The sequence below is a fragment of the Leptopilina heterotoma genome, unplaced genomic scaffold (assembly GCF_015476425.1).
Source record: "Leptopilina heterotoma isolate Lh14 unplaced genomic scaffold, ASM1547642v1 Lhet_66, whole genome shotgun sequence".
Classification (NCBI taxonomy): Eukaryota; Metazoa; Arthropoda; class Insecta; order Hymenoptera; family Figitidae; genus Leptopilina; species Leptopilina heterotoma.
In genome coordinates this window covers 414322-436755 of record NW_025111153.1, presented here as the reverse complement: position 1 = coordinate 436755, position 22434 = coordinate 414322, and the positions used below count along the sequence as shown (strand labels likewise).

General features: G+C 19.9%; 3 protein-coding genes across 3 annotated transcripts in view; 1 reads left to right on the top strand and 2 right to left on the bottom strand.

Annotated features, from left to right (window-relative positions):
• Positions 1-368: 368 nt before the first annotated feature.
• On the bottom strand, positions 369-9053 carry LOC122510099. The gene is made up of 2 exons (XM_043624511.1): positions 8869-9053; positions 369-2463 (listed from the first exon to the last, which is right to left on the bottom strand). The coding sequence occupies exon 2, from the start codon at positions 2451-2453 to the stop codon at positions 1488-1490; it is 966 nt and encodes a 321-aa protein (XP_043480446.1). The 5' UTR covers positions 2454-2463; positions 8869-9053; the 3' UTR covers positions 369-1487.
• Positions 9054-9466: 413 nt separating this feature from the next.
• Positions 9467-21368, top strand: LOC122510044 (annexin B9-like). The gene is made up of 6 exons (XM_043624429.1): positions 9467-9980; positions 13199-13571; positions 17112-17264; positions 17420-17593; positions 19889-20070; positions 20356-21368. Exons 1-6 carry the CDS (start codon positions 9951-9953, stop codon positions 20413-20415), a joined length of 972 nt encoding a protein of 323 aa, XP_043480364.1. The 5' UTR covers positions 9467-9950; the 3' UTR covers positions 20416-21368.
• Positions 21365-22434, bottom strand: part of LOC122510046 (DNA repair protein RAD51 homolog 3-like) — a 50545-nt gene continuing 49475 nt past the window's right edge. The window contains exon 7 of the mRNA XM_043624431.1: positions 21365-21501. Within this exon, the coding sequence (XP_043480366.1) occupies positions 21466-21501 (36 nt within the window). The 3' untranslated portion in view covers positions 21365-21465. The remainder of the gene's footprint in view (positions 21502-22434) is intronic.

Below are 22434 nucleotides of genomic sequence, written 5' to 3'. Positions count from 1 at the left end.
GTCAATTTGAAAGATAAGTAGTTCGTTTTAGTTCATATTATTTACTAACGAACAAAAAAGAGAATTCTGACAGATTCCAACAGAATTCTCACATTGATGTCCTTAGTAAATAGCCCTTCGTACATAAATTAAAACAGAGATTCTATTATTTTTCTCAATATTATTTCAGTGTAGGGGTAAAATTATATAGAATATTAATAAATACAAAAAAGAAAGTATAGAATTGTAAAAAAATGTTATTTATTCCCACTTTGATGAGATGTTAAAAAACCTGAAAAATAGAAAATCATGACTTGAATTACACTATTTATGTAATTTGAAAAACTTTTCTCTTTTTATGATTTTTATTGATGAACAAAAATATATATTTTACATTTTTTTCAAAAATAGTCTTATATAAATTATTATCCATATGTATAACATTCAATAGTTTACAAAAATATGTTTTTGAAATATAGTTCATGTATATATTTTCTTAAAATATAAAAATTTCCTTGACAAATAAAACTCATATGAAAATGACCTTTACTTTAATTAATACACTAAAGACAATAAGTCATTTATTTCTAAAGGTTTCTTCATTTTTATATTTTAAGATAATTTCTGAGAAGCTTTATCTCAATTACCATTTCATTATACAGTCTTCTACATTTAAAACTAATGAAATTTATCGATAATTATTTGGATAGATACATTAAACTGAATCGCCTATTAGCTAATTATCTTTGAAACAAAGTAACTAGCTAATGCAATGAAATATACATTTTTTGAAAGACTTAATATTTAGCTTTTGAAATGTAGAAAAATCCAATTTACATTATCAGATTGAAGATTAAATTCAAATTAAATATTTCTCATTAATACTTAAAAAAAATATTTTTCCTACAATTTAATTCATTTTTTTCAATTAATAATGCATCTGATTTATAAAATTAGTTAATTATAAACTATCGATTCATAAATTGTAAAATAAGGTCTTTTTATTGTTTCTTTAAGGTCTATTTGTATTACTTATCAAAAAGATAAAAATATATATAAAAAAAAAGTAAAACTTACTGTGTTTCAGTCTTATTATTCAAAAAAAGAAGTAAAATTAAAAGCAAAATTCTTTTTCTTTTAGGCGAAATAAATATTTCTTTTATAAAAAATATTTTCTTTACTTTGGCAAACTGTAATATTTCTTTCTTAAAAAAATGTAATTCTTATAAAATTTAAATATTCTCTTGTATAATAAATAATTTACACGAAAAAAATCTGTTATATTTCCATTAGGTATTTAAATTATTTCTTAAAAGACTTTCATAAACAATCAACAATAATCTTATCACGGCCATTTTTATCTCTATTTTTACCTTCATATTTATGTACACGTAAATAAATCACATAAAGAATCTACTGACATCGGAGGTAGTCGTTTGATATTTTTTTTTTTAAAATCACACCAGATCACAATTATTATTTCTGATCGTAACAAGAAGGAAAAATCATCAAAGAATAGAAAAACACGATCCAACACTTGCATAAAAAAAATCCTGTACAGAATAATTTTTCATGAGTATTGATTGTACCAAAAAATATTCTTCAGATCGTTCGCGACTTAATTTTGTCGAGAGAAAAAATAAAATTCTCGCAAATTCCGTTTCATCTCTTATCGAATAATTAGTTTTAATTAATGTTCGAACGCTTGTTTTTCTCTCATCATCACTCAATTTTTCCCAAAAATATTTAACAGCCATCTCGAGACATTCCATCATTGAAATACGAAACATTGTCTCCTCAATACTTTGACTATTATTGCAAAATTGATACCAAGAAAATTTTTTTTTCAAATTTTCATTTTGAATACCAATTGTATAACGCTTTTTACTGTCGACTTGCAATAAATTTTTCCAATACGCTATCACATTATATTCGGATGACGTATAAATTGTCTCCATGTAAAATTGATTGAATCTCTCGTCCTCGGGTATTTTTTCCCATAAATTTGGAATATAGTCTTCAAAACAAAGAATACAGGCAATATTAAAGAGTTTAGAATATTTTAATTGTCTTTTATCGTGCCAGTGGAGAAAAATTTTTTTCTTATCAATTGTCCCGTAATTAGTCCAAAATATGTCAGAGCTCTCGTCAATATTCAATTCCAAAATGTTGACAACAAATTTCTTCCAATGACAAATTTGCAAGCCAGTGATTGTAATAGTATTCTTTAAATTTGCCCTTGAACTCAATGATAATGGGCAATTATGAAGAAATGCCAATAAATTGCTCGTCAATTGTTGATTCCAATTTTCATATAAAAGACAATCATCATTGGAGGGGAAAAAGTTATCAAAAAATACGGCAATTTGCTGCTTAGTTTCGTCTTTATTCCAAATACTGGTCGCTATCTTCAGCATACATAGACGTTGTAAATTTAATTCCGGTTTCATTTTTTCTTTATCATTCTCTTTCATGTTTGAGAACCTGCAATTTTTTAAAATTTCATACAGCAACAACAAATTCAGACAAATATAAATGAAATCAATTAATTGAAATTATTTTTAATTTATCGATTTTCATTAGATAAATTCAATTCGGCAAAAAGAAAATTCTATAGAATTTTCTTTTTGCCGAATTGAATTTCTTTCAAATTTTGTTAAAACAATTCTGTAAATTATGCCAAATTTTTATTAAACATTTTGATAAAATTTTCTAAAGAGAATTTTTATTTGACAAAATTTCTGTATAAAGTCCTATTTATTAAAATTTTGATAAAATAAAAATTCGGCTCTCTAAAAATTCTGTTAAAATGAAAATGTTAAATTAAAATTTCTTCAAATGAAAATTTTATCAAATTCAATTTTACCAATTTAACACAACTTTTATTCTTCAGAATTCGGATTTTTGAAAAATTGCCCTAAAAAATTCAAGTATAAGAAGATTTTTTTAATTTTGTAAAACATTTTTTTTTTTAAGCACAATATTTAGTATGATTTTCTAGGTGTAGCACAATTTCTGTTTTTTACTTTAATCAAAATAGGGTTTATCTTAAAAAACATTTTTTTTTTTGAAAAATTTGTTTAAAATATAATTTTTTAAAAACTTTTTGCGCCACAATTTAGCACAATTCAAAATAAGAAATTTTAGCTTATATAGAAGAAATTCTTCTAGGTCCTTATTTATTAAAATTAATTTTAAATATTTAAATTAATTGAAATGATTAAGTTTTATGAGTTTAAACAAACAATTTTGACATTAAATCTATTAATTTTAATAATTGAGGCTTCAGATCTTAAAAGGGCATTTTTACCATGTAAAGTCTATGCGGAAAGTGCCCTTTTAAAGTCCGGAGCCTCAATTTTTGAAAAAGCTCTTTGAGAATTTTCAAATCCAATTGTTTACAATTTAATTTTACGAAATTTCTATTACTCGGAAATTCTTTAATTAAATATAAATTAGAAAATAAAAACTTCAATTAATCTTTAAAAAAAATGTAATTGAAGTTTTTCAAAAAAAATAATTCTACAGAGTTGTTAGTTAAAAGTATGGAAAATTCAAATTTTCAAAGATTTTAATTTGAAACCTTTTCAAAATTAAATTATTTTAAAAAATTCATGCTATAATCCTTTTAATATTCCATTATCCAAAATTTTAACTGATATTAATTTTTAAATTAATTTTTATTAGAAAATTCTACGAGAATTCAGTTATTTAAATACAAAAATTAATAATTTATTGAATAATTGATTGTTTCTTAATATTGAATTCTCATAAAGAATTTTATCAACAAATTCTTAAATAATTCAATTCTTTTGACGAATTTAAATAAAAATTTTCAGAATAATTACATTTTTCGACGAATTCGATTAAAATTGTATTAAAAATAATTGAAATTCTGAGATGAGTTTTATTATTTATGAAAATAATTGAATTCCTAAAAAGACTTTTATTATTTTATGAAAATAATTAAATTCCCAAAAAGACTTTCATTATTTATGAAAATAATTGAATCCCTGTAAAAAATGTTATTATTTATGAAAATCATTAAATGTTTGCGTAGAATTTTATCAAAATTTGTTTTAAATAATTGAATTCTTTTAGAAAATTTTATTAAAATAGTAGATATTGAAAATCATTTAATTGAGGAAAATTTTCGAAAATAATTGAAGTTTTTCCAAAAATTTTACTAAAATGTTTTGAACATAATTGAATTTCTGCGAAGAATTTTATTACTTTTGAAGATAATTTAAGTTTTGATGAGAATTGAAAAAAATTTTTAAGCATAATTGAATTTCTGCAATTATTTGTAACTTCTCCAAAATTCAATTTTTTTAGTGTTTTTGACTAAAAATTTTTTTCTAAAAAATATTTTCTAATCCTTTTTGTATAAAAAAAGCGTTTCTAATGAAATCTATTTTCTAAAAAAGCTTCTCTAACAAGTTTTGATTTATAAAAAAATGTTTTCTAAAAAGTTATGATTTCTAATATTATATATTTTCCTGAAATTTGGAAAAATTCCATACTTTTGTTAAAAGTTATAAAATTGTTAAAAAATTAAGATTAGTTTCTGCTTCTCAATCACAACTCTGTTAACAAAATTATGAGTTTCTTTTTGAAAAAGAAGAAATTTTTTTATAAAATTCCTATTTCTTATCACAATTTTTTATCAAAATTCTGTTCTTCTTTGAAAATAATTTTTGCATCATTTTTATACCAAAATTTTAAAAATTTATAATATAAAACATTTGTTTAGAAAATTCTAAATATCTTTAGGAAAAAAATCCTAATAATTTCTATTTATTAATTACGATTTTTAACTAGATAATTTTTAAATTTTTTTGAAAAATTTAGATAATTTCCATTTGTTTATTACAATTTTTTAACGAAATTTCAAGTATTTTTTTTAAAGAATTACAAAATTTTCATAAATTTTATTTTTTTAATCATTTACCTATTGATCGTCATTACAAAAATGTAATATTGTTAGAAAATAAATTTTTAGAAAATGACCTTTATTAGAAGAAAGAAAATTAGAAAATCACCTTAATTAGAAAAAAGTTTTTTAGAAATTTACTTTTATTAGAAAAAAGAAGTTTTAGAAATTTACTTTTATTAGAAAAAAAAGTTTTAGAAAATAAAAAATTAGAAAATAGACGTACGTTTTCCAAAAACTACCCCAACCCTAAAATACTTCTATAAATCCATTATTTTTAATAATTAATTAATTAAATAATTATTAATTAAACTTAATTAAAATTAATTATTAATTAATTAATTAAACATATATTAAAAAATTGAACTAATTTCAAAAGAATTGGAATTATCAAAATTATTCAAAAATTTAAAGTTCATCTATTTATATGAAAATTGTAAACCCAAATCTTTTAAAATTCGATTAATCTTGAAACATTTAAGTAAAATTATTCATTAAATAATTACTAAGTAATATTTTTATGATGGTTTTTCAAGATTTAAGTTATTTAAAAAGAAATTATTATCAAAAATAGAAAAAATTCAAGGTTTTTTATTAAAATTCCTGGTAATTTTATAGTTTATGAGAAAAACAAAAATAGACACAAAAAATTAGAATTTTTTCTTATGAATTCTATAAAAATGTAATTTTTTCCAGTACTTTTAATAAAAATCCCTGACTTTTCAGAAAATTTGAATTTGAAAAATTTAATTTTAACTAGGTATCTAAAAGATGAAGAGAATTCACTTAAACATTAACACTTTGTAAAGTTGTTATAAATGACACTGATTACTGCAGGAATTAATATTTCATTAGTTCAAATGTTTAAGTAATTTATGACTTTTATCAATATTTTAATCTCCAATTATATTTAAATTGAATTGATGAATAAGAATATTGTTAACAAAATTTAACAAAAAGTGTTTTATGTATACAATATTATAAAAGTTTTTAATAAATATATAAACTTACTAATTACTTTTGATAAATAACAAAATTTTATGAAATGAAAAATATTCATACAGATATTAATTTAAAAATAAACGAATTATTAAATATTTGAAAATTTAAATCGATAATATAATATTGTTCATTATCAAGTTTAAATAAATAAACTTTTAATTTTGTATCTAAATACAGGGCTCGAAGCAGTGAAAGTATTTAAAAATACGGAATTCACGGACCAAAAATTAAAAATTACGGACCAACTGATAAAAATAGATTCAGTCCGAATCAAATAAGAGAACATTTTACTTAAAACTAGAAATTCAATTTTTCATAACCATAAAACATGAAGAAATCGATAACTCCGAGTCTTCGACTCGAAGTCATCGATTTCTTCATGTTTTATAATAATTAATAATAATTATTAATAAAAATAATTTATAATAATTAAAATCATTATCAATTCAATTATTATTTTTAAGAATTTTTATCTAAAATTCTTCTTTATATCGATAATTTTTAATAATTTTCGAAAAAGTACTTTGACAATATCCAAATTCATTTCTTTACAATATTCAATTTTACGAAATTTCAATTATTCGTAAATTCTTTAATTAAAGAAATATTAGAAAATAGAAACTAAAAATAATATTAAAAAAATTCAATTAAACTTTTTCAAAAAAATTAATAACAAAGTTCAATTATTTTTTTAAAATTCACGCTATATTGCTTTTAATATTCAATTATTATCTGAAATTTTAAATAAAATTCATTTTTATGAAATGAAAATAAATTTTTATTAGAAAATTCTACTAAAATTAATTGAATTTTAGTTTTAAATGTTTTTTTTAAATACAAATAAAATGCAAATAAATAATTTATTGAATAATTGAACGTTTCTTAAAATTTAAATCCCATAAAAAATCGTTATCAACAAATTTTCAAATAATTGAATTCTATCAACGAATTTTAATAAAATTTTTATGAATAATTACATTTTTCGAGAAATTCGATTAAAATTGTATTAAAAATAAATAAAATAATTGAAATTCTGCATTGAATTTTATTATTTATGAATATAATTGAATTCTTGAGAAGAATTTTATTAAAATTTTCAAATAAATAATTAAATTCTTGTAAAAAAATTAACAGGAATTCAATTATTTTAAAAAATTTTAATAAAATTCTTGGCATAAATTAAAAATAACAAAATTCAATGCAGAATTTCAATTATTTTCAGAAATTTTAATAAAATTTTTCGCAAGAATTTAAATATTTTCGTAAAATAATGAAAATCTTTGCAGAGATTCAATTATTTTCAAAAGTCTTAATAAAATTCTTCGCAAGAATTCAATTATTTTCAAAAATATCAGAATTTTAGCAGAAATTCAAACATTTTGAAAAGTTTTGATAAAACTTTTTTTTGGTAGAAATTTAATTATTTTTAAGAGAATTTTAAAAAAATGTCTCGATAAAATTCAATTATTTTTAAAATTTTAATGAAATTCTTCGAAAGAATTCAATTATTATAATCTAAGATTTTAACTGAAATCTATTTTTAAATCAAAGTTTATGAGAAAATTCTACCAGAATTCAATTATTTAAATACAAAAATAAATAATTTATTGAATAATTAAATGTTTCTTGGAATTCAATTCCTCTTAAAAATTTTCATTATTTTTTGAAAATAATTAAAAGTTTTTGTAGAATTTTTTTAAACTTTTTTTTAAATAATTAAATTCTTCTGGTAAATTTTATGAAAATAGTAAATATTGAACAATATTTAATTTTTGCGAAGAATATTAATACTTTTGAAAATAATTGAAATTTTGCAATTGATTTTATTAAAATTTTTGAAAATAATTGAATTTTATTACTTTAGAAAATAATTGAATTCGTGTGATAAATATTGTTAATTATGAAAATAATTAAAATTTTGTAATGAATTTTAATAAAATTTTTGAAAACAATTGAATTTTGTCGAAGAATTTTGCTATTTATTTATAAAGATAATTGAGAAGTTGACAATTTTTTTTAGATTTTTTGATAATAATTGAATTTCGGAGAAGAATTTTAATATTTCTAAAAATAATTGAAATTTTGACGAGAATTTAAAAAAATTTTTGAACATAATTGAATTTTTGCGAAGAATTTTATTACTTTTGAAAATAATTGAATTTCTGCAATAATTTGTAATTTCTCTAAAATTCTCCAAATTATATCGTTACTTTTTAGTGAATCTTATTTAAATTTTATTTACTTTTTTTATTTTTATTTTATTTAGTATCTTTAGTATTATTAAAAAAATGCGAAAAAAAAGTTACGTCATAAAAATAAAAAAATATTTGTTTACATATATTTTTATATTAAGTTTGCAATTATTATTTACTCACGAAATTTTTATTATTGACTTGTCAGTATACTTTCAAAAGAAAATATAACAATACTTTCGAGATAAAATTTTCATCTTTCACTTGCTTAATATTTATTTATGAAAATGTATTTTCTTTTTATTCATAATGACAAAGAAGCTGAGACAATAGTAGATAAATTTTTTAATTTATATTTCATCCGTGAAGAATTTAAAAATGTTTAAATTATAAGCGACAGAATAATCCTATTCGAAGATATAATCTAAGATAATCTATTCAACCATTTTTTTTACCAGGAATTTTATGAAGTATTTTACGTATTTTATTATTGACATCAATGACATATTGAAAAATGAAAAAAAGTAAGCAAACAATTTAAAAAATCCAGTTGCTAAAGAATAATACAAAAAAATAGTAATAAGAAATTAATAAAACAAATTTTTTTGAAAAATCACTCATTCTCCTCATATTTAGCGCATTGTAAACTTTTTAAGAAATAAATTAAATTGATTAAATTGATTGATAATAATATAAACATACGTATATATAACATATGTAAACATAACCTCAAAATTTTGCTCGTCCAACATTTATTCTTACCTTGTTTCCGTAATTTACGACTATTCAGTCTTTTTGTAAATAATTAATCAAATAAACTGATGAATTATTGATGCACTTATTTAAAAACTGGGTGAAAGCGGTCAAAAATTAATAAAGGTTTAAAAATTGCCCTTTAATTTTAACCCATTACTATATGATTAACATAGAGGGTGAACTCGCAGTGAACTCGCCTTGAATAAAACCAATAAAACAATGGAGCTGCAATCGTATTTTATTTTGTACTAAATTTGAAGTTTTCTTTTTTAATTAAAAGAAAGTAAGAATTAAATTTTTCAATTTCAAGGATTTCAAGTAAATAAATAAACTGAAAAAATTTTTATTTGAATACATTTTATTTTCCATAACGATTTTATTATTTTCATACATTTTTTCTTTTCTATCTATTTATTTAATTAATTCATTTATTATTATATAAATAGTTATAATTTTAAGTAAATAGTAATGCGAAACTAAAATATTAAGAATTAGTAAAATTTCGAATTTTTAGAAAATTGAACTATTTTTACTAAATTAAAATAGTCTCGGAATATTTCTCTATAGAAGGTGTGACGGCCCTGAACCGGTTTTTTTGACAGTAGTTTCATTATTTTGTCGTTTATCAGAAAAATTTTTCTTTTTTCTTTAATATTTTAAAATGTATTTCAAAAGATGATTATTTTCATGAGACAATTAACTTTAGTGATATCGTAATTGGGGTCAGTGCATCCTAAGGCAAAATTTCATAAGGTGATTAAGGGCGAGTGTAATGTCATTTCTTATAAATACTGTGATTACTCGAAAAGATTTCAAGTGTGAGAAACGTAGTGGGCGTCACCGCAAGCGTCTTGGTCTTGTGTCATTTTAGCATTGCGTGACCGGTCGTCGTAGTGTTAACAAGTTGAATATCATCGATCGATTGTTTTTACACACAGTTTCTCTATAAATAATTAGAGAGAAAAAAGAAATTCAACTTTCCTTTTCTAAATTCAAAGAATTTTATTTTCTCATCTCTCCAACTTACTCGTGCAATTCAATCTTGTTCTTAGTGTTTTCATTTGAGAATAACAAATCCAGGAATCAGAATGTCACAACAACAATACTATCCATTCAAAGTAAGTTAAAAAAATAAAAGAAATTTTCACATTTCTAGTGTATGAATAAATTCTTCCCATGTTTTATATATAATTTTTCGGAAAAAAAATGTAAATATTTACCCTTATTATTTAGGTTAGAAAATAAAATATTCCTTTATTTTTAATGCTAATTTCTTTAGTTTCTTTAGTAATGTTTTATATTTGAATCGATGATGTCATTTTTTAACAATCTAATGCATTTTTAAATAATTGAAAAGCAATAAATTTTTTTTATATTAAAAAAAAGTAAAATCGTCATTTTATAACCTAATAGTAAAAATTATCTTTTCTACTTTTCTATTATTGAAAAATAATAATAATAATAATAATAATATAATAATAATAGTATAATATTTTTTTAAGTTTCCACATAAAAATTTCTTCATAGAAACTAAAAAATAAATAAAAAATTTATAATTAAAAAAAAATAATTTCATTTTAAAATTTTTATTCTCATAGTTCTTATTGAAACTCACACTGAAAATTGAAAACTTTGTTTCTATTTTTAATCTTATGGGTTTTAAATATAGTTGCGAAAGAGAATTAAAATCTATTAAATCATTTCTCCTGACTTTCGATATTTTTAAATGATTTAAATAATTTCGAAACAGTTAATTTAATTTTTTTTATTTTATTTATTTTTATTTATATTTTGTTTATATTAAATATTATTATATGTTATATTATATTTATTTATTTAATTTTATTAAAACAGTTCTTTTCGATATTTTTAAATAAAAATTTTATTAAGGAAGAATTAATTAAATACAATTTTTAATTATTATTGAATTATTAATTTCGTTGAATTATTAGTTAAGTTAAAAAATTTTAATAATTAAAACTAAAAATTATAATTCTGGGTTTCTTAATAATTGCAGTACATAGTTCTAATTAATTTTTAGCTAAATTTAAATTGTGTTAAGTAAATAGTTATTAATTTCGTAGTTTAGAATATTTTTTTATGTTTATTTTTATTTTTATATGGAAGATGAAATTATGTTTTGTATAGGAACTGGATTCCCAAGGACGTATCGTGTAACATTTTTCAAGTGCAAATTATGCAACTTTTCCAAGAACAGGATTTCAAATTATATAGGTTTATTTACTTATTCAAGGCAATTGGGTTTACTGCTCTGTTTATTTAACCAAATTATGTTTTCAAATTTTCTTTCATAATTTAACATTCAATAGTAAAAATCTCAGCATTTATTTATTTATTTTTTAATAATTAATAAAGATAACTATGGACAAAGCTTACAAAAAATTTTAATTATTAAAATATAACCTAAATATAAAAAAATAAAATATAAATAAATAAAATAATTAATAAAATAATTTTTCTAATTAAATTTTAGAAATATACAATTAAAAAAATTTTCAATAATTCAAATTTTGTAAAATCTAATTTAAAATCAACTTTTGAACGAATTTTAATTGACAATAATTTGAAAATAATTAAATTCTCCTCAAGAATTTTAATGAAAAATCTTCAAGTGTAAATTTAAAAATAAAAATGAATGAAACGTGGTTACTAAAAAATTATTGTAGTATTAAAATATTGTTTCGAAAAAAGTAATTCATCAAAAAAAAATTAATTCGTTTTCTGAAATTATATACAAAAATAATTGAATTTTTTCGAAGGATTTTATTAAAATTTTTGTAAACAATTTAATTTTTTTTTTAAAACTTCAATTATTTTTACAAGTAATACAATTTTTCACATGGATTCAATTATTTAAAAAAATTACAATAAGATTTGTTATAAGAATTCAATTATTTTCATAAATAATAAAATTTTTCATAGGATTTCAATTATTTTTAATACAATTTTTTAAAAAATTCCTAGAAAAATGTAATTATTTTCAAAAATATTTTGCAAAAATTCAATTACATTTCACAAATAATGAAATTCTTCGTTGAAATTCAAATTTTCTCAAAATCTACTATTTTAATATAAAATTTCTCAAACGAATTCAATTATTTAAAAAAGATTTAATAAAATCCGTTGCAAGAATTCAATTATTTTCATAAATAATAAAATTCTTCACAGGATTTCAATTATTTAAAAAAAAAATGTAATACAAATTCGTTGCAAGAATTCAATTATTTTTTTACATTATTTGTTTACAATTACATTTTACGAAATTTTGATTATTCGGAAATTCTTCAATTGAATATTTGGAAAATAAAAACTTGAAATTATTTTTAAAAAAATTCAATTTAACTTTTTCAAAAAAATTAATTCTACAGAATTCTTAGTTTAAAAGTATGAAAAATTCAAATTTTCAAAGATTTTAATTTGAAACCTTTTCAAAATTCAATTATTTTTATAATTTTAATAACATTTTTAATATTCAATTATTAACTAAAATTTTAACTGAAATTCATTTTTAAATAAATTTTTACTACAAAATTCAACGAGAATTCAATTATTTAAATACAAAAATAAAATAATTTATTGAATAGATGAATGTTTCTCAAAATTAAATTCTCAAAAAGAATTTTATCAACAAATTTTTTCGAAAATTTCGCTTCAAAATTGTATTAAAAATAATTGAAATTAAGTGATGAATTTTATTATTATATCAATGAAAATAGTTGAATTTCAAAAAAGAGTTTTATTATTTATAAAAATAATTGAATTCCAGTAAAAAATTGTATTATTTATAAAAATAATAATGGAATTCCTGAAAGAAATTTATAAAAAATTTGTAAATAGTTGAATTTCTGTGAAATTTTTATTATTTATAAAAATAATTTAATGTTTGCTTAGAATGTTATCAACATTTTTTTTTTTTGAATAATTGAATTCTGTTGGAAAATTTTATTATTATTATTATTATTATTATTATTATTAATTTTTTTATTATTATTATTTATTTATAAATTATTTTATTAATTTTTGAAAAAAATTGAATTTCGGTAAAGAATTTTATTACTTTTGAAAATAATTGAATTTCTGCAATAATTTGTAACTTCTCCAGAATTCAATTTTTTTCCAGTACTTTAGTTTGGAAAATTATTATAAACAATAATAATAATTGATTTAGAGTTGAAGTTTCGTTAAAAATTGTAGAAAATAATTTATTCCCAATTTTTATTGTTAGAAAACTGTGAGAGCCAGAAATAAACTTCTAAATTTGCAATTTTCATAACCATCCTGATTTTTCTAACAAAAAAACAAAAAAAAATTGTAGTGCACACCAACGGTTTATCCGGCGGAGCCATTCAACGCAAATGTTGACGCAGAGACGTTGAAGAAGGCGATGAAGAAGGACGAGAAGGCCATCATCGACATCCTCACTCATCGCGGTATCGTTCAACGGCTCGAGATCGCCGAGGCCTATAAAACCCTCTATGGCAAGGACTTGATAAGCGATTTGAAAGGTGCCCTCAGCGGTAAATTGGAGAATGTAATTGTCGCTCTTATGACACCGTTGCCACATTATTATGCCCAAGAATTGCACGACGCTGTCGCTGGACTTGGAACCGACGAGGAAGCAATTATTGAAATTCTCTGCACCCTCAGTAACTACGGAATTCGCACGATTGCCACTTTCTACGAAAATCGTAAGATATTTTTACAAATTTCCCTTTCAGAAAATTTCATTTTTTTTTTATTTTTTTGAGGAATTTTGGTTTTGTATTCAACAATTTTAGCAAGTATTTTAACAAAATTTGTCGAAAGTAAGCATTTAATATTTTTATTTTTAAAATTGATAGATATTAAATATTTAAGCTTAAAATTGATATTAAATTTTTAAGTTTAAAATCAATATTAAATTTTTAAGTTTAAAATTAATATTACATTTTTAAGCTTTAAATTGAAATTAAATTTTTACGCTTAAAATTGATATTAAATTTTTAAGCATAAAATTGTTATTAAATTTTTAAGTTTAAAATTGATATTAAATTTTCAAGTTTAAAATTGGTATTAAATTTTTAAGTTTAAAATTGAATTTTAATAAAAGTATAGATTTTAAGTTTTTAAAATTAATTTCTTTTTAGTTAAATACTAATTTAATAATTTAATTTGATTTTTAGTTAAATATTAATTTAATAATTTAATTTAATTTTTTAGTTAAATATTATCCTACAGTTAATTTTCTTTTGTATTTTCCAATCAATGATTTAAAATTAGAGTTTGATTAATATTTTTCTTTAATAATTTTCCTATAACAGGAATTCCAAGTAAACAAATCATAGATATTTTTTTCCTTTTTTTTGTTGAACGACTTCTAGCAAAATGAGTCAGTTTGTAATTCCTCTTTCTTTTAAAAGAGATTGCACTGAAGTCATTAAACGTACATATGAAAAGAAGGACAGTGAGTAGGCTTCTATATTTATAAGAATGCTAGCAAATATGATGTCATCACTTTTACGAGATAGTCAATTGATGATACGTGATGCTGAATACCTGTTAGCATTTTAAATACATTAATTTTGTTCCATTTTAATGTGGACATTTTTTTTCTATTTTCCGGTTTTAATTTTTCTCTTGGTATTTTAATTAGAAATTTTAATTTAATATTTTAATTTTAATTTTATATTTTCAATAATATTAAATAATTTGCAATTTTTAATCATTCTATAGTACATTGAATTCTCATTTTTTATTATTTTTGTAGATTTTATTTTTATTTTCATAATTGTTTCTTGATTTTATAAAATTTCAGTTTTGAATGAATTTAAGTAGAAATTGTAAAGAACTTAGAATTTTTAAAAATTTTGATAATATTCTACGCAAACATTAAATTATTTTCATAAATAATAAAAATTTCACAAGATTTCAATTGTTTACAAATTTTTTATAAATTTCTTCGCAGTTATTCCATTATTTTTATAAATAAAACAATTTTTTACAGTGATTTCATTATTTTCATAAAAAATTAAATTCTTTTTAGGAATTCAATTATTATCATAAATAGTAAAATTCATCACTTAATTTTAATAATTTTTAATAAAATTATTTTTGAGAATTCACTTTTAAGAAACATTCTATTATTCAGTAACTTATTTATTTGTGTATTTAAATACATTGAATTCTAGTAGAATGTTCTAATAAAGATTTATTTAAAAATGAATTTTAGTCAAAATTTTAGATAAAAATTGAAAATTAAAAGCATAATTGAATTTTAAAAAGGTTTCAAATTAAAAACTTTGAAACTCTGAACTTTTCATAGGAAAAAATTCTGTAAAATTAATTTTTTTGAAGTTTAATTGAATTTTTTTAAAATTCTTTGAAGTTTTTATTTTTGTTTGTCTTAATTTAATATTTTAATTTTAATTTAATATTTTCAGTAATATTAAATAATTTGCAATTTTTAATCATTCTATAAATTATATTGAATTCACATTTTTTTTTATTTTTGTGGATTTTATTTTTATTTTCATAATTATTTCTTGATTTTATAAAATTTTAATTTTAAATGAATTTAATTAGAAATTTTAAGAAACTTAAATTTTTGAAAAATTTTAATAATTTTAATTCTTCTGAAATTATTGTCAAACTTTTTAATTTATAATAATTAATTAATTATTAAAAATCATGGATTTTTAGAAGAATTTTAGAGAAATTACAAATGAATGCAGAAATTTAATTATTTTCAAAAGTAATAAAATTAATCGCAGAAATTCAATTATATTAAAAAAATTTGTTTAAATTCTCATCAAAATTTCAATTACATTTTTAAAAGTAATGAAATTTTTCTACAAAAGTCAATTATTTTCAAAAATGTTTCTCAATTCAATGATTTTCAATGTCTACTATTTTAATAAAATTTTTCAAAACAATTCAATTACTTAAAAAAATTTTGAAAAAATTCTACGCAAACATTTAATTATTTTCATAAATAATAAAAATTTCACAGGATTTCAATTATTTACAAATTTTTTAAAAATTTCTTTCATGTAATTCAATTATTTTCATGAATAATAACATATTTACAGGGATTCAATTATTTACACAAATAATGAAACTCATCGCAGAATTTCGATTATTTTTAATACAATTTTAATCGAATTCCTCGAAAAATGTAATTATTCTTAAAAATTTTATTTAAATTCGCCAAAAGAATTAAATTATTTAAAAATTTGATAATAAAATTCTTTTTAAAAATTATATTTTAAGAAACATTCAATTATTCAATAAATTATTTATTTTTGTATTTAAATAATTGAATTCTCGTAGAATTTTCTAATAAAAATTGATTTATAAAATGAATTTTAGTTAAAATTTTAGATAATAATTGAATATTAAAAGCAATATAGCGTGGATTTTTAAAAATAATTGAATTTTGAAAATGTTTCAAATTAAAATATTTGAAAATTTGAATTTTTCATACTTTTAACTGACAATTCTGTAGAATTAATTTTTTTTGAAAAAGTTTAATTCAATTTTTTTGAAAATTATTTCAAGTTTTTAATTTCTAAATATTTAATTTAAGAATTTTCAAATAATGGATGAAATTTCGTAAAATTGAATTGTAAAGAAATGGATTTAAAAATTCTCAAAGAACTTTTTCAAAAATTACTAAAAATAATTGATTTAAAGAAGAATTTTAGTTAGAAATGGTAGAATATCAGAATTGAATTGAAATGATGAAAGTAATTTTGAAGAAGTTACAGTAACAATATTTTTATAATATAAAATAATGATTTTATCTCTAGGTCGTCTTTAATTATTACAAATTGTTGAATTTTAAAAAGGTTTGAATTTGAAATTTAAAAAAAATCTTAATTCCTATGAAAAAATAATGATTAAATATTTACTTAGAAAAGAAGTTATGGATGTTTTCGAATAATTTTTCAATTAAAGAAATTCATAAGTAAATGTAATAAAACATTTTTTTGAGTATCTAATCATTTTTAGACTGAATCAGAATATTCTTTAGGATCTAGGAAAAAGACAAAATTTTGTCTCGAAATCAGGAAAAAAGAAAAATTAAATTAATTTAGTTTCTTTTTTATAATTACATAATTAAATTCACAAAGTACTAAAAATGAGTTTTTAGTTTTAGAAATGATCTTTTACACTTATTTTGATTGCATAAACTTTTTTTATGTCTAATATTTGTTTTTTAAAAGAAAAATTTTGATTTTTTTTTACAGTTTATGGAAAAACTTTGGAACATGACTTGAAGGGCGATACCTCAGGACACTTTAAACGACTCTTGGTTTCATTGACTCAGGCCAATCGGGATGAAAATCAAACCGTCGATCACAATCAGGCCGCTGAAGACGCACAGGCTCTTTATGAAGCCGGTAAGCAAAAAAAAAAATTACCATATGAAAATAATTTTTTTTATCCAGTTTACATAATTCTTCATTTTTCTTTTTTTTGCAATAACTACGATTTCGTATCCAATATAAATAAATTATATATTAAAAAGTTAATCAATTTTCGTTATTTTTCCCAGGTGAAAAACAATGGGGAACAGATGAATCGAAATTCAATCAAATTTTGGTGAATCGCAGTTATCAACAACTTCGTCAGACATTTTTGGAATATGACAAACTCGCTGGACATGATATTGATGTAGCAATTAAGAAAGAATTCTCCGGCTCTATTGAGAAAGGTCTTCTTGGAATTGGTAAGAAATTTATGCAATAATTTTTACAATAATAATAAATTAATTTCCTCTAATTAATATAATGAATATTTTAATAAATATAAATATTTTCTAATAAAATAATTTAATTAATGTAATATTCAGGCATCACAGTTGGTTCCCTTTTCCCCTTTTGTCCTCTTATTTCAATTGTGTCCCCTTTTTCACCTTTTTTGACGATTTGTCACCTTTTTCCCCTTTTTTGCTGATTTGTCCCCTTTTTCACCTTTTTCTAATCAAAAATAAACAAGTTTTTCTTTTTTTGAAATTTTTTTCAAAGTGTAATCGCATAAAATTTAGACTCAATTTTATAGAATTCAGTGCGTTTTATATCTGATTTAGATTATTAACACCACAACATAATATAAATATGTTTTTTATGTTAATAATTTAAATAATATAGATATCGTATAAACAATTTTATAAATTTTAAGGTGGTTCGTTCAACAGAATGCAGACCTTTAGAAAAATAATTAATTAACATTCAAATGATTCAAATAATTCAAATATTATTAATAATAGTTTTTTCTAGAAAAAACAAAAATTCTAATATAAAACCCTCAATTTTTTCCATTTCTGACAAAAATTTATTTTTAAATAACTTAATTCTTGAAGAACTATCATAAAATTATAACGAACAAATTATTTAATGAATAATTTTATTTATACATTTGAAAATTAATTGAACTTTAAAATAGTTTCGTTTACAATTTTCATAAATAGATGAACTTGAAAAGATTTTAACTTCAAATTTTATAAAATTTCAATTTTTAATGAATTTTATTAGAAATTCTAAAAAGGTTACATTTCTTGAAAAATTTTCAAAATTTAAATAATTCTAAAATTAGTTAAATTTTTTAATATATATATTTAATTAATTATTAAAAATAATAAATTTATGGAGGAATTTCAGTTAAAAACACTGAAAAAAAAATTGAATTTTGGAGAAGTTTCAAATAATTGCAAAAATTCAATTATTTTAAAAAATAATAAAATTCTTCGCAGAAATTCAATTACTTTCAAACATTTTAATAAAATTCTTGGCAAAATTTCAATTATTTGCAAAAATTTTCCTAAATTCAATTATATACAATATCATCGCAGAATTTCAATTACTTTTAATATAATTTTGATCAAATTCTTTTTAAAAATTATATTTTAAGAAACATTCAATTATTCAATAAATTATTTATTTTTGTATTTAAATAATTGAATTCTAGTAGAATTTTCTGATAAAAATTAATTTAAAAATGGATTTCAGTTAAAATTTTCGATTATAATTGAATATTAAAAGCATTGTAACGTGAATTTTTAGAAATAATTGAATTTTGAAAAAGTTTCAAATTGAAATCTTTGAAAATCTGAATTTTTCATATTTTTAACTAACAATTCTGTAGAATTAATTTTTTCAAAAAGTTTAATTGCAATTATTTCAAGTTTTTATTTTCAAATATATATATTTAATTGAAGAATTTCTGAATAATCGATGAAATTTCGTAAAATTGAATTGTAAACAAATACATTTGAAAATTCTCAGAATTTTTAAAATATTATTGTAAATAATTGATTTAAAGAAAAATTTTAGTTAAAAAATTTAGAAAATATTGATTGATTTGAAATGATGAGTATAATTTTGAAGAAGTTACAGTAAAAATATTTTTTATAGTAAAAAATAATTATCTTATAACTCGATTATCTTTAATGATTATAAAACATGAAGAAAGTGATCACTTTCTTCATGTTTTATAATAATATTCTCATAAATCGTTGAATTTCAAAAAGATTTGAATTTGAATGTTTTGAAAATCTTAATTCCTATGGAAAAATAATAATGATTAAATATTTTTTTTTAAAAATCAGTTATTGTTGTTTTCGAATAATTTTACAGTTAAAGAAATTCGTAAATAAATGTAATAAAACATTTTTTTGAGTATCTAATCATTTTTAGACTGAATCGCAGAATATTCTTTAGGGAAAAAGTCAAAATTTCGTCTTTAAATCAAGGAAAAGTCAAGGAAATTATATATGCAAGTTGTATAAACAAATTAATTTTTATCCCTTTTTTGAGGAAAAAAATTTCCCTTTTCACCTTTTTTGAGGAAAAAAGGTGTACTGTGATGCCTGAATATTTAATAATATATTAAATATTATATTACAAAGGAAAATAGTAATAAAACTACAAATTTGAATATTTTCTACTAATTAAAAGAAAATATTAGCCTTAGAAACAAAAATTATCAAATTGTTTATTAATAATTGTTTTCTTTAATTTTTCAGTAAAATGCGTCAAGTCTAAGATTGGCTTTTTCGCTGAGAGACTTCATGCGAGTATGCATGGACTTGGAACCAAGGATCGCACTCTGATTCGAATTATCGTTTCTCGAAGTGAAATTGATCTTGGCGATATTAAGAAAGCATTTAGTACTGTTTATGGAAAAGATTTAGAGAGCTTCATTGAAGTGAGTATTATTTTCTCTTTTTACTATTTATGTTTGCATTCTTTTTTTTACATATATTTCATTCTTTTTCTAATTTTAATTTTATTTATTTTTCCTTCATTTTAAATATATTTTCTCTATTTTCTGAATTTTTGTTTAATTGTAAAAATAAATAATAAAATTGGACATTATTTGAAACTTTTCAACTGAAAACTGAAAAATTTGTTAAATAGTTTTATTATTAATATAATAGCTTCTCATGTGATGAGAATGGAAATTAAATAAAAAACTTGTTTTCTTCTTTAGGGTGACACATCTGGTAACTACAAAAGAGCTCTTCTCAGTCTCGTGAAAGACACACCTTAAGGTGGAAAAAAAATAATTGACAATTTCCTATGTGTCGCTCGCTTTGTTGGTGCACTGCCTAAAATCAAATGAATCTCCTATCGTCTTTTTGACAATTCTACACATAAATTTTAAAAACGCTTCTAATGAAATTAATCGACTTGAAATTGAAACTTAAAAGAGCAAAGCGATCAGATAAATGAAAAATCAATGAAAATTTAATTTAATTACATATCTGTAAATTTTTTGTTCTTTATTCTCTTATAAAAGACAGGGCATTTACTTAAATTTTAATTTTTTTTCGTTTTTATAGAATTAATTAACAATGAATAGTGCATCTTTGATTGTTCATTCAACTGTTAATATTTCTATTACTTTTTTTCAACCTCAAAATGTTATAGTCAATGTGAACCAAGTAAAAAGAGATTTTTGTCTAATTATTTATAATCTGTAAAAATTGTTTCTTTATTTGTCAAATTGTAAAAAATATTAAATGTTAATAGAATTTTTGTTTCTTTATAAAAGTTTAATTATCAAAAATAATGATTTTTTCTTTTAAAATGATTTATTGACAAGTCATTGTTATTTTTAATAATAGTTGATGACGCACTGATTTATAAAAAAAAAAAATGTTAAACTATAATTAAATGAAAAATCTGGTGCTTAAGAAAAATTGAATATTTTCTTTTGCTCGATAAAAAGATTAAAAAAAGTGTTCAAATATTATAAAATAGGCTTCAAATCTTTTCTCATGTTATCTTATACACATTAGTATATACATATATATATAAATATATTTTTTTATGTAAGTTTGCTATTGTCACTGTTTTCAGATTATACGTCTATTTTCTACAGAAAAGCAAAATTATATTATTTATTGACAATCGGTTTGTTTCTTATTGAAACTCCGTAAAGCAATGTTCACGGGTCAATGTTAAAATTATTTTAAAATGCAAATAAAGAAATTAACACAATTTTCCAAATTGTTTATTAATACCTCTTTTTCTACCCACATATTAAAAAATATTTTAAATATCTATTTTAAAAATTATTTTTAATTTACTAAGAATGCTAAATAGGTGAATCTTCAATTCCATCTGATGTGATCTGAAGAAAAGAAAGAAAATAATAAATATGTGTTTATCAGGGCTCGAATCAGTGAAAGTATTTAAAAATAAAAAAATATGCGGACTTTATGGACCAAAAATGAAAAATTACGGACAAATTTCTGATAAAAATTAAACCAGTCCGAGTCAAATAAGAGAACATTTTACTTAAAAAAAACTATAAATTAAATTTTATCATAACTATAAAACATGAAGATATCGATAACTCCGAGTCTCCGGACATTTCATTTTTTATAATAATTAATTAATTAAAGATGGCAAATTAATAAAATTATTATTTTATATATTATAAGAATATTGTACTTCTTCATAATTATTCTCATCATTTCAATTCAATTATTATTTTTAAGAATTTTTAACTAAAATTCTTCTTTAAAGCAATTAATGTTCGAGAAACTACTTGAAAAATTTTCAGATACATTTGTTTACAATATTCAATTCTACGAATTTCAATTATTCGTAAATTTTTCAATTAAATATACTACATTAGAAAATAAAAACGTCAAATAATATAAAAAAAATTCAATTAAACTTTTTCAAAAAAATTAATTTTAATAATTATTCTTAAAAATTTGATTTCAATTCCTCAAAAAAATTGCTATTATTTTAAAAAAATGTTTTTTTTAAATTCTTTGAAAGAATTCAATTTTTTACAAAAATATTATAATTTTTCACAGGAATTCAATTATTTTCAAATATTTTAATAAAATTGTTCGAAAGAAATCAAATATTTAAAATACAATTTTGGTTAAACATTTTTGTAATAATTCAATTATTATTTTGGATTTGAATAATATTCTTTTTAAGAATTCAATTATATACATAAATAATTCTTTGAAAAAATTCAATTATTAAAGATAAATAACAAAATTATTTCCGAAAATTCAATTATTTTGAGGTATTTTAATAAAAT

Coding starts and splice junctions, on each gene's coding strand:
- LOC122510044 (XM_043624429.1), top strand. CDS start 9,951: ATGTCACAACAACAATACTATCCATTCAAA. Junction 9,981..13,198: donor AACAATACTATCCATTCAAA/GTAAGTTAAAAA, acceptor AAAAAATTGTAG/TGCACACCAACGGTTTATCC. Junction 17,265..17,419: donor ACAGGCTCTTTATGAAGCCG/GTAAGCAAAAAA, acceptor TATTTTTCCCAG/GTGAAAAACAATGGGGAACA.
- LOC122510099 (XM_043624511.1), bottom strand. CDS start 2,453: ATGAAAGAGAATGATAAAGAAAAAATGAAACCGGAATTAAATTTACAA.